Source organism: Mesoplodon densirostris, chromosome 4 (assembly GCF_025265405.1).
Source record: "Mesoplodon densirostris isolate mMesDen1 chromosome 4, mMesDen1 primary haplotype, whole genome shotgun sequence".
In the NCBI taxonomy this organism is placed as follows: Eukaryota; Metazoa; Chordata; class Mammalia; order Artiodactyla; family Ziphiidae; genus Mesoplodon; species Mesoplodon densirostris.
The window spans coordinates 169,673,048-169,685,386 of NC_082664.1; the positions used below are offsets into that span (position 1 = coordinate 169,673,048).

Below are 12,339 nucleotides of genomic sequence, written 5' to 3' on the forward strand. Positions count from 1 at the left end.
ATATATGGACTTTATTTTGTTGAGATGCATTCTATCTATACCTGATTTAAGAGTTTTTATCATGAGAGGATGTTGAATTTTGTCAGATGCTTTTTCTGCATCTATTGAGATCATTATATGATTTTTATCCTTCATTTTGTTAATGTGGCATATCACATTGATTGATTAGTGCATGTTGAACCATCCTTGCATCTCAGGAATAAATCCAGCTTGATCATGTTATATGATCTTTTTAATGTACTGTTGAATATGGTTTGCTAAGATTTTGTTGAGTATTTTTGCATCTATGTTCATTGGCTATATTGGTCTGTAAGTTTCTTTTCTTGTAGTGTCCTCATTTGGCTTTGGTACCAGGGTAATGCTGGCCTTGAAAAATGAGTTTGGAAGTGTTCTCTCTTCTCTATTTTGGAAGACTTTGATAAGAATTGGTATTAATTCTTCTTTAACTGTTTGGTAAAGTTCCCCAGTGAAGCCATCTGGTCCTGGATTTTTCTTTGTCAGAATTTTTATAATTACTGATTCTATCTCCTTACTAGTAATTGGTCTGTTCAGATTTTCTGTTTCTTTGTGATTCAATCTTGATTGATGGTATGTTTCTAGGAATTTATCCATACCTTCTAGGTTGTCCAATTTGTTGGCATATAATTGTTCATAGTACAATAGTTTCTTATGATCCTTTGTTTTCTGTGTTATCAGTTGTAGTGTCTCCTCTTTCATTTCTGATTTTATTTATACTTTCTCATTTTTCTTAGTCTAGCCAAAGTTTTGTCAAATTTTTTATCTTAAGAAAGCTCTTAGTTTCAATGATCTTTTCTATCATTCTAGTGATATCTATCTAATGGATCTTTTTAGTCTCCATTTCTTTTATTTCCATTCTGATCTTTAATATTTCCTCCTTCTGCTACCTTTGGGCTTGGTTTGTTCTTCTTTTTTAGTTCCTTGATGTGTAAAGTTAGGTTGTTTTTTGAGATCTTTCTTTTTTCTTCATATAGGCATTTATCTCTATAAATTTCCTCTTAGAATTGCCTCTGCTGAATCCCTTAAGTTTTATGTTTTGTTTCCATTTTCATTTATCTCAAGATATTTTTAGATTTCCCTTTTGATTTCTTCTTTGGCCCACTGGTTGTTCAGGAGGATATTTTTTAATCTCCATGTATTTGTGAATTTTCCAGTTTTCCTCCTGCTGTTAATTTGTAGATTTATACCATTTTAGTCAGAAAAGATGTCTGATATGTATTCAGTCCTCTTAAAATTGTTAAGACTTGTTTTGTGGCCTAAAAAAATTATCTATCCTGGAGAATGTCTTACTGCACTTCAGTAAAATGTGCATTCTGCTGCTGTTTGATGAAATGTTCTATGTATTTCTGTAAGGTTCACCTGCTCTAATATGTAGTTTAAGTCCAACGTTTCCTTATTGATTTTCTGTCTGAATGATCTATCCATTGTTGAAAGTGAGATATGAAGTTCCCTATTTTTATTGTATTGCTGTCTCTTTGTGCCTTTAGATCTGTTAATATTTGCTTTATATATTTAGGTATTATGAATGGATGCGTAAATATTTATAAACATTTACAATTGTTAATATCCTCTTGATGGATTGACCTCTTTATTATTAAATAATGACCTTTCTTTTGTCTCTTGTTACAAGTTTTGGCTTAAAAGTCTACTTTTCTGGCATAAGTATACCTACCTCTGTTTTCTTCTGGTTTCCATTTGCATGGAAAATCTTTTTCCATACCTTTACTTTTAATCTACGTGTGTTCTTAAAACTGAAGTGAGTGTCTGTGGGCAGCATATAGTTAAGTCTTTTTCTTAAGCTCTTAACCCAGTCTGTGTCTTTTGATTGGGGAATTTAGTCCATCTACATTTAAAGTAACTATTGATAGGTATGGTTTACTATTGCCATTTTGGTACTTGTTTTCTGGCTGTTTTGTAATTCCTTTGTTCTTTCTTTCTCTCACTCTCCGTTGTGATTTGATTTTCTGTAGTGATATGCTTCAATTCATTGTACTTTATCTTCTGTGTGTCAGTATTTGGTCTGTGATTACTATGAGGCTTACATAAAACATCTTATATAATCAATTTTAAGCTGATAACAACTAACTTCAAACTCATACAGAAGCTCTACATTTTTACGCCTTCCACCATATTTTATGTTTTTGATATCACAAATTATAACTTTTTATATTGCATATCCACTAACAAACTATTGTAGTTATAGTTATTTTTTTAACTTTTGTCTTTTAACCTTTATACTAGAGTTATAAGTGATTTTTCCACCACCATTATAAGAGTATTCTGAATTTAACTATATATTTACCTTTACCAGTGAGTTTTATATATATATATATATATATAATTCTTGTTACTTACTAGCATTCTTTCATTTTAGCTTGAAGAACTCCCTTTAACATTTCTTATAAGTCTGGTCTAGTGGTAAAGATCTTTTTCAGCTTTTGTTTGTCTGGAAATTTCTTTCTCTCCTTTAATTCTGAAGACCAACTTTGCTTAATAAAGTACTCTTGGTTATCAGGTTTTTTCTTTCAGCACTTTGAATACCTCACCCCACTCTCTCTTGCCTGCAAGGTTTCTGCAGAAAAATCTACTAAGAGTCTTTAAAATTTCCCTTGTAAGTAACAAATTGCTTTTCTCTTCTTGTTTTTAAGATTCTTTCCTTGTTGTTAACTTCTGATAATTTGATTATAATGTGTTTCAGTGTTAATCCCTTATGATTCATCTTTTTGGTATTTTTGAGCTTTCTGGATCTGGATGTCTGTTTTTTTCCCCAGGTTAAGGAAGTTTTCAGCCATTAGTTCTTTGAATAATCATTTTATTTTTAATTTATTTATTTATTTTTGCCTTCTTTAGGTCTTCATTGCCGCACGCAACGCAAGCTTTCTCTAGTTGCGGCGAGCAGGGCTACTCTTCATTGTGGTGGGCGGGCTTCTCACTGAGGTGGCTTCTCTTGTTGCAGAGCACGGGCCTTAGGCATGCAGGCTTCAGTAGTTGTGGCACATGGGCTCAGTAGTTGTGGTTTGCAGGCTCTAGAACACAGGCTCAGTAGTTGTGGTGCATGGGCTTAGTTGCTCTGTGGCATGTGGGCTCTTCCCAGGCCAGGGCTCAAACCCGTGTCCCCTGCATTGGCAGACAGATTCTTAACCACTGCACCACCTGGGAAGTCCTCTCTGAATAATCCTTCTGCCCCTTTCTCTCTCTCTTCTCATTCTGAAATCCCTATAATGTGAATATTGGTCTACTTGATGGTGTCCCATATGTCCCTTAAGCTATCTTCACTCTTTTTCATTCTTTTTCTCCCTCTCTGCTCCTCTAATTGGATCAGTTCCGCTGATATGTTTTCAAGTGCATTGATCTTTTCTTTTACTTGATATAGTCTGTTGTTAAACCCCTCTATTAAAACTTCCGGTCAGTTATTGTATTCTTCGGTACTATGATTTCTTTTTAGTACTTTTTATATTTTCTGTCTCTTCATTGGAATTCTCACTTTGTTCATGCATTGCTCTCCTGACCTCAGTGAGCATCTTTTTTTTTGTTTTTTGGCTGCACTGTGTGGCATACGGGATCTTGGTCCCCAGCCAGGGATCAAACCTGTGCCCCCTGCAATGGAAGCCCAGAATCTTCACCACTGGACTGCCAGGGAAGTCCAGTGAGCATACTTATGACTGTTATTTTGAACTCATTTGGGTAAATCACTTACGTCTGTTTCATTAAGATCAGTTTCTAGAGATTTATCTTGTTTCTTGTTTGGAACATATTCCCCTGTTTCTTCATTTTTCTTTACTCGCTGTTAGTTTTTGTACATCAGATAAATAGCTACCTCTTCCAGTCTTGTCAGAGTGGTTTTCTCTACAACATGAAGTTCATCAATCAGCTTAGCTCAAGCTCCTGGTTGTCTTTCAAACCTTTGTGATTGTTCAAGGCACCATCTTTGTTCTCAGTGGCATCCAGTAGTTTTGGGTGTGCCAAGAGCCATCAGTTTCCCAAAGGGGAAGATCGCAGTCAGCACCTAGATTTGTTGGCAGTCCCTCAGGCAGCAGCATACTGGAAAAGTATGCAGTCAAATCCTCTCCAGGGATAAACTGGGAGACAGGTATTTTGTCTGCTCCCTCTCTACTGAGCCTTGAGGGGATAGCCAATGCAAATGATGCAAGTGCTCACAGGTGTGTCTATTAACAATTGCTTCTTTGTGTGCTACAGTCCTGTGGGACTCATGAATGCAAACCCCATTGTCTCTCAGAGCAAGATGACCTGGGGGCCTGTCCTCAGGTGGCAGCCACAAAAACTGGGTGCCAGACATGTATGCAAGCTCCTTCCAGAGAGTTGCTGGTGACTTGGTTTTATCCTTGGACTGAGCCAAAGGAACAAGGTAGAGGAAGTACCCACTGGCTCTTCTGGGCTCCAGAGAATCAGAGTAAGCACCTAGATGTGTGCTGTTTCATTATGGGTATTTTCTCAGTTGCCTCATGTATAGCAGTCACTCAGCTAATTTTGTATTTCTCTCAAAGGAAATTGCTCCTTGTGTAGCTGTACATTCAGTGTATCCATGGGAAGAGGGGAAATCAGGAGCCTTCTATGTTGCCATCTTGGTCAAAAGATCTCAGCCTTAAGTTATACTCAAAAACACAGTAATGACAGTGTTCTGGTCTACTCCAATCACCTGGTATAGAAGGTGACAGGAAGTCAGACAGAAGACATGTATAGGGCAAGTTACATGGGAAAGAGTATGGGGCATCCATGCCCTCTCTGGGCACTCTACTCTCCTAGCATCTCCACATCTTCACTAACCCAAAAGCTCTCTGTCATGCAATATTGATTTTTTTTCTTTTTAATCATATATTTACTGACCTGGGAGATAAGTTATGCTCTCTTAGTTCTGTGAGTTTCATTTCTGTACCTCATTTTTTGGCAACAAGATTTTTTAAAAGATTAGAAAATCCAATACTTAGAGCTAAGCAAACGTCTTAGCTGCTCATTTGTTTTCTTAAAAAAATAAAAAAGAATAAACAGTGTCAGTTAATGAAATTAGAACACTCCCTAACACAATGCACAAAAATAAACTCAAAATGGATTAAAGACCTAAATGTAAGACTGGAAACTATAAAACTCTTAGAGGAAAACATAGGGAGAACACTCTTTGACATAAATCACAGCAAGATCTTTTTTGACCTGCCTTCGAGAGTAGGAAATAAAAACAAAAATAAACAAATGGGACCTAATGAAACTTAAAAGCTTCTGCACAGCAAAGCAAACCATAAACAAGATGAAAAGACAACTCTCAGAATGGGAGAAAATAATTGCAAACGAATCAACAGACAAAGGATTAATCTCCAAAATATACAAACAGCTCATGCAGATCAATATTAAAAAAACAAACAACCCAATCAAAAAATGGGTGGAAGACCTGAATAGACATTTCTCCAAAGAAGATATACAGATGGCCAACAAACACATGAAAAGCTGCTCAACATCATTAATTATTAAAGAAATGCAAATCAAAACTGCAATGAGGTATCATCTCATACCAGTCAGAATGGCCATCATCAAAAGATCTACAAACAATAAATGCTGGAGAGGGTGTGGAGAAAAGAGAACCCATTTGCACTGTTGGTGGGAATGTAAATTGATACAGCCACTATGGAGAACAGTATAGAGGTTCCTTAAAAAACTAAAAATAGAATTATCATATGACCCAGCAATCTCACTACTGGGCATATACACAGAGGAAACCATAACTCAAAAAGACACATGCACACCAATATTCATTGCAGCACTATTTACAATAGCCAGGTCAAGGAAGCAACCTAAATGCCCATTGACAGAGGAATGGATAAAGAAGATGTGGTGCATATATACAATAGAATATTACTCAGCCATAAAAAGAAACGAAATTGAGTCATTTATAGAGACATGGATGGACCTAAAGACTGTCATACAGAGTGAAGTCAGAAAAAGAAAACAAGTATCGTATATTAACGCATATATGTGGAATCTAGAAAAATGGTACAGATGAACCTGTTTGCAAGGCAGAAATAGAGACACAGATGTAGAGAACAAACATATGGACACCAAGGGGGGAAAGAGGGGTGGTGGGATGAGTTGGGAGATTGGGATTGACATATACACTAACTAATACATATAAAATAGATAACTAATGAGAACCTGCTGCATAGCACAGGGAACTCCACTTTGCTGTACAGTAGAAACTAACACAATGTTGTAAAACAACTATATGTACCCCAGTAAAATAAATAAATAAATATAAATAAAACCTAAAAGAGAAACACTGATTAAAAAAAACAAAATATATATTCTCATTGGTGGCTATTAAACTGTGTTTCAATTACTGTTTCATGTTAATACTTTTATAATAAACACTGGCAGATTGACTCATCAGAATATGATATATAGCACTGAAGATTCATCCCAGTGTACTTAAAGGGGCTTCAAAAATGTTAGCCTGAGGCCCTTTAAGCTACCTTGAAACCTTTTAGAAGCAGTACAACAAAGAAATGCAGACATTGTGAATTAAAGAGGAAAATTCCCATGAGTGTTAAAGAAATTTCTTTAGCATGGAAGAGTATAATTCTAAGTATGAAATAGACATTTTCAAGTCTGATTCTAGCTTCCCTGAATGTGTTCCTTTCTCTCTCAGCATTTGTCAAATGTATTTGAAGTTCATTCAAGCCACTTGGGTTGTATTTTGAAAGTGGCTCATGGAAATTTAAGCAGACAGTACCCATTAACATTAATGGACTTCCTAAGGCAAAATTCCCCCATACCGGGCTCAATATTAACCTCAGTATGAGGTTAGATTTTACCAAATATTTAGAGAATACTCAATTCTTTAAAAATATCTCAAATGCTATTTCAGTAACAGAAATTCAGTTAACTATGTAAAATTCAAGTAGCACAGCTACTAGATGTGAAGGTTAGATCCATGATTTGTGAAGATTCCCACCAGAATTGATTGATACATTTTTCTCACTGCATTTCTTTTGTTCCAATGGGGTTTATAGGCACAGCGCTTGTTGTCCAGTGGGACCACGTACATCTCCAGGATAATTACAACCTGGGAAGCTTCACATTCCAAGCAACCCTCCTCATGGATGGACGCATCATCTTCGGATATAAGGAAGTAAGTAATGTACTGATAATCTCCTTCCCTATTGACCTTGACCTCTCTATCTTTTCCTCCAAGTGTCAAGAAAAGGACATTTTACAGTCATGAACCTCAGATCATTTTCTCACCTCTTGGTTTCTTTTGCTTTATTGAAAAAAATACAATTTTTAAAATCTACCGAGTAGCACTAATTGTTAATTCTTTGGGTTTTGTTTTATTTTGCATTCTGATATCCTTGGCATTCTGACCCATGAGTTTCATAAAATTATTAAATAATTATATTATTGTGGTAATATAATGAAATATCTCTAAGAAAAAATATCTCCAATTTGGAAGGATTTTCATCTAAATCTGATTACTTATATTTATACTGTTTATTTGTTTTTGCCTTGTCAACTTCTTTGACATTTTTTGGCTATAATTTCAAAAGTGTTAATAGACATGAAGTCTTGTGTGGCTCAATGACCCAATACTGAAAGTATTCCACGACAGCTGAGTCCACAATCCCTTTGGCTAATATTTATTGCCACCTGATAGGAAAGATTAATTAGAGATCAAAGTGACAGAAAGAATAAAGAAATTTAAACTTAGTTTGTTTCATTTTACCAAATTGACAGGGAATGGAAATTGACTAAATTGTAGCCTTAATTTACAGAACGTCTAAATTAGAATAATAGCATGTTTGGCTTAAAACTCTATTGACAGTGTAATTAAGGTCTATTAGACAACCTAAACTTTGGGGGAAGAAAATAAAGAATATAAGAATAATATATCAGATGTGATGTTTTAGGCAGTCAATAGTCACAATGTGAATTGGTAATGGGCATTATTAACCCATGGATTAATGGGTATTTATAATAATACAGACTCAACATCTTATTTTCAATTGAAGGGTTATTTTTCCCTTGGGAAATGAATCCCTGGCTATTAAAAAGATGCTGACAGTTTTAAAAGGATTCACTTTGGTCATGTCTTCTGAAATCTATCTTTTCTATACAGTGAGGGATGGTTGTATTTCAACTCAATAGGCCAACTTTTGGAAATCTAATAACCATGTTAAATGTTTCCACTCTTTTAAAGAATTCTTCCGTGTGGAATTAATCATTTACTTGGGGCAATAGTATACACAGAATATAATGTAAGATCCGTTCTGCTTGGTGATTCCTTATCCAGAGCTATGTTTTGGTATCATAGCCCACCGTATCCTTATATCACACTCCCTGGAAGCTGAGACAATATTGCTCAATAGGACTCATTCTAGTTTTCATTGTAATCTAGTGTATTGCTGGGACTGCAGAATGATGTTATGGAATATTATTTTCAACATTTTAACCAACAGTGGTAAAATTTCTGGAAAGAGGCAGAGTCAGTAAGTCTAGAATCTAAAATCTCACTAATTGTAGGCTTTGTCAAAACAGAGGTTTGTGTTCTTATTGTGGTCTCTCTCTCCAGTCTTTATTATCAAAATTGTCATCTTTATTTATACTGTTCTCAATGGGTTTCTCACATTGCAGAGTAACAGTTTATTTTTCCTATTCTCTCTTTGTAGTGAGGTTGGTATTTTTAAAATGTCCTTTTCTTTTCTTTATTTAATCAAAGAGAAATTTTCCCTTATGGTTTTCCTGTTTTGTCATGAGACTATTAAGCTGACAGGCAATTTTAACGCTTTCTTAATATTTCCAGACTATCAGTCCTTCTGAAGTTAGAGTTCTAAAGAAATCACTACTTTATTATTTGCCTCGCTGTCCTTTCTCTGTCCTGGTTAAAAAACAGTTACTTATTTCCTATTCTACCTCTTTGCTTCCTGATAACTGTCATGTATTTTATTTTGCTGAGGCAAATTTCTATTTGTAAAATTTGCCACAATAAGGATCCCCATGCATTTGAGGTGAGAGCTAGGTGCTCCTGGCCTTTCTAGAAAAATATTTATAATTTCAATAGCATAAAATCGTGTTCCTTACATAATGTATTATCCTTGACAAAGTGCTTTCATATACATTATAGTTTTCAATTCTTCAACAGTAACTTATATTCTTAATATTCTTAGCCTTTTACAAAGGCACTGGCACATAAAAGGTGTTTAATAAATGTGTGTGGCTTAATTATGGAGTTAGATCATACACAATTTATCTTTATTTTATCTTTATTTATTTTATAGCTAAGCAGACAATCAGAAAGGTTAAATGACATGCTTGAGTTTACAGAGCTAGTTAAGGACAAATCCAGAACAAAACACCTTAATGTGGTGACCCCAAGATACCTCAACATTTTTTTCTTTCCCAAGGAGATTATGTAAAACAAGTTACAAATCTATTTCTCATTTGTTTTTTTCCAATAAATATTTGTTAATGTTTGGTGTTTAGTAATCTTTTTATGTGGCTCCCATATATTATACAATTACAGTCCCATAAAGTCAGGAGAAGTATTCCTAATTAAGCTATAGAGCTAATGAAATTGTAAGAACCTAAGAATATAAGGAGTATAATATCGTATTCCTATTCAGATTAAATATACCAAAGTAAAGTTATAGGTTGGAAGGTAAGTGCAGTTCTTACTCTAATTAGTTGCTTTTAACTGATTAATGCCAGCTTTGTTTTATTTTCTTATATTTTACATGAGTGAGAAGAAAAATTCTGATTTATTCAGAAACTGCTAATAATTTTACTCAACATGGAGTAAAATTAGTATTTCATTGAATAAATTTTTGACAGAAATTTCACTTTTATTACCTTCAAATGATTTATTCCAGTACTTAATTATGTTTCTCTTAGTAACTCTTAATGTGCCAACTGCCCATACTAACCACTCAGATGACCTCCAATTCTGTCATGTTCCGTATGTAGTCATGTCTCCAACAGCATAATTTTTCACAGTGCAGACTGTGATAAATAATGATCAATAAATTAGAAAATACATTTGACTTATAACAATCTTAATGAGATTGAGATAGGGCAGTTACTACTGCTGTTTGAAATAAGAGTAAATACAGATTTGTTCAAAGAATTTAATGAAGTTTGTGACTTCACAAAGTCACAGTGTTCTCCTAACCATACTGGTGAGAGAAGTAGTGGGGACACAGATTCCTTTAAATAATTAAGTTACTTCTCCCAAGATTATAGCTCTGTATTATTCAACCAAAGATTTGAAATTATGTTTTAAGTTATAGGCCCTTATTGCTACACAGCTGTTTATTTTAGTTAATTTCAAAGATACAGTTTACTTAGGATGGAAGTCAAAACACAAAAAACATATGGTTTTTTTCAAAAGTTTCCTCTCAAATTATCAACCATTCACTTTAATATATTTTTCAATTTCAGGGTATCCATTTGTTTCTTTTACATAGATTTAATTACCTAATGAAAATAACCATCCTGTCATCTATATTCTTAAATATATTAATAACAGTTCTTTTAAAGTTTATAGCTAACTCTAATATCTAGATTTCATATGAGTCTGTTTCTATCATCTCTTTTTTACTTTGTTTCTTTTTCTGTAGATTTTCATTCACTGGTCATGTCTCCTTGCATGTTAGGTAATTTTTGATCAAATGTTGGGCATTGTTTACAAAATAGTAAAGAGATGCTTTGAGGTTGTGGATGATATTTTCTTCTTCAAGGAAGGGTTTACTTTTTTTGTTAGGCAGTTAGGAGGGAACAGATTACTTACTACTGAGCAGGACTAAGCTCATTCACAGTTGAGCATCGGCCCTTATAAAAACTGGTATATTTCTGGTTAGCCCTAACTCTTAGAATGTAGTCCTTCAGGAATCTCCACATAACCCCTTGGTTAATTACTATGGACCTTTTGCCTTAGTGGTCCTGAACTCTGTGTTTTCCACAACTCCATGAGACTGCCTGAAGTTCTGTTCAGATTTTCTGTCTCTAAATCTGGCTTAGTAATTGTCAAATGCCTTGAAGGGAAAGCAGTGTTGGTTTCACCTCTGTGATTTCCTTTCTTTGGATTCTTGGCTTTTCAGGTCCTTGTTCTTTGACAGCCACCTGATGCCTTCAACAGATGCTTTTCATATGTTTTTTATCTTTCCTGCTTGGTCTCAGTAGTAGAAATGATGGCCTTATACAAGTTTGTCTGCCATAACCAGAAGTCCCATTCATTTTTAAAAGCAACCTCAAAATTTGTAAAATCTAATGTTTATTGAGCTCTTCATATATGCTAGGCAGTGACCGACATGCTTCAAATTTGTCTCATATTATTCTCACCAAAACTAAGAGGTTGTCACTTTTATCATTTACAGAGAAGGAACCCAAAACACCCAGAGAGGTTAAGTAACTTTCCCAAAATTATGAAACAAAGATTCATCCAAGGGAATATGACTCTAGAGCCCATAGGCCCAACCACTGTACCATAGTGCCTCCCTACAAGCTTCCTTTTCAAGAAATGGCTGTACTGCTTTATTCACTTTGATATCCCTGACAGTCTTTCCTGGTTAGTCATTATTGTAGTGTAACTCAGCCACTTGATAGCACAGGTAAGAATGGTTTGCCTTTCCACAGCACTTATTTTATTAATTTTTTTAAAAAATGAAAAGAAGTTGTGCATAAGTAAAAATAATAGTAAAAGCATATGTACTTTCTTAGATAAATGGAATTTGGAAAAATCAAATTCCCGTTTCCTATTCTGTTAATAAAAATAACTAGCTGTCATCCTAGAAACCAGATTCTTTATATTATTTTAAGTTACCATTGAATAGTGATGATTGTTTGCTTGATTACAAAATAGACCTGAAATTCTTGGTCTCTTGATAATGTAACAAGGAAACTACCTGTTCACAAGAAAGATATGATTCCAAACACATTAGAGACTTGAAATCAAATTTCTTATATTTCTTGATGCTGCCTATCCTAGTATACTATCATATATTAGAAGTTGCATTTCCTCTGACTTGTTTCATCTCTCTTCTCCTATTATATTTTGAATTTATTGTTACTTTAGATACAGACTCAGGAAGGATGTGATTCATTTTGTGTCTATTGGAAATTTGATTAATTTTTTTCACCAGTTCATGGGAGGTACAGAGTGGTCATTAGTTTGAGACAATACAATTAAAAAGTCATGTAGTCCTTCTACATGGCCACAGGGAAACTCATAGAGAATACATATCCCACCTGAGAGTCAGCCCACTTTATCCATTTTCTTGGTTGAATAACTTACTATCTCCTTCAGCAGCAAATATTAGAGGAGGT

The 12,339-nt window shown here is 34.5% G+C and overlaps 1 protein-coding gene across 1 annotated transcript in view; it reads left to right on the plus strand.

Annotated features, from left to right (window-relative positions):
* Positions 1 to 12,339, plus strand: part of PLXDC2 (plexin domain containing 2) — a 401,022-nt gene that overhangs the window by 269,136 nt on the left and 119,547 nt on the right. The window contains exon 7 of the mRNA XM_060095440.1: positions 7,035 to 7,153. Within this exon, the coding sequence (XP_059951423.1) occupies positions 7,035 to 7,153 (119 nt within the window). The remainder of the gene's footprint in view (positions 1 to 7,034; positions 7,154 to 12,339) is intronic.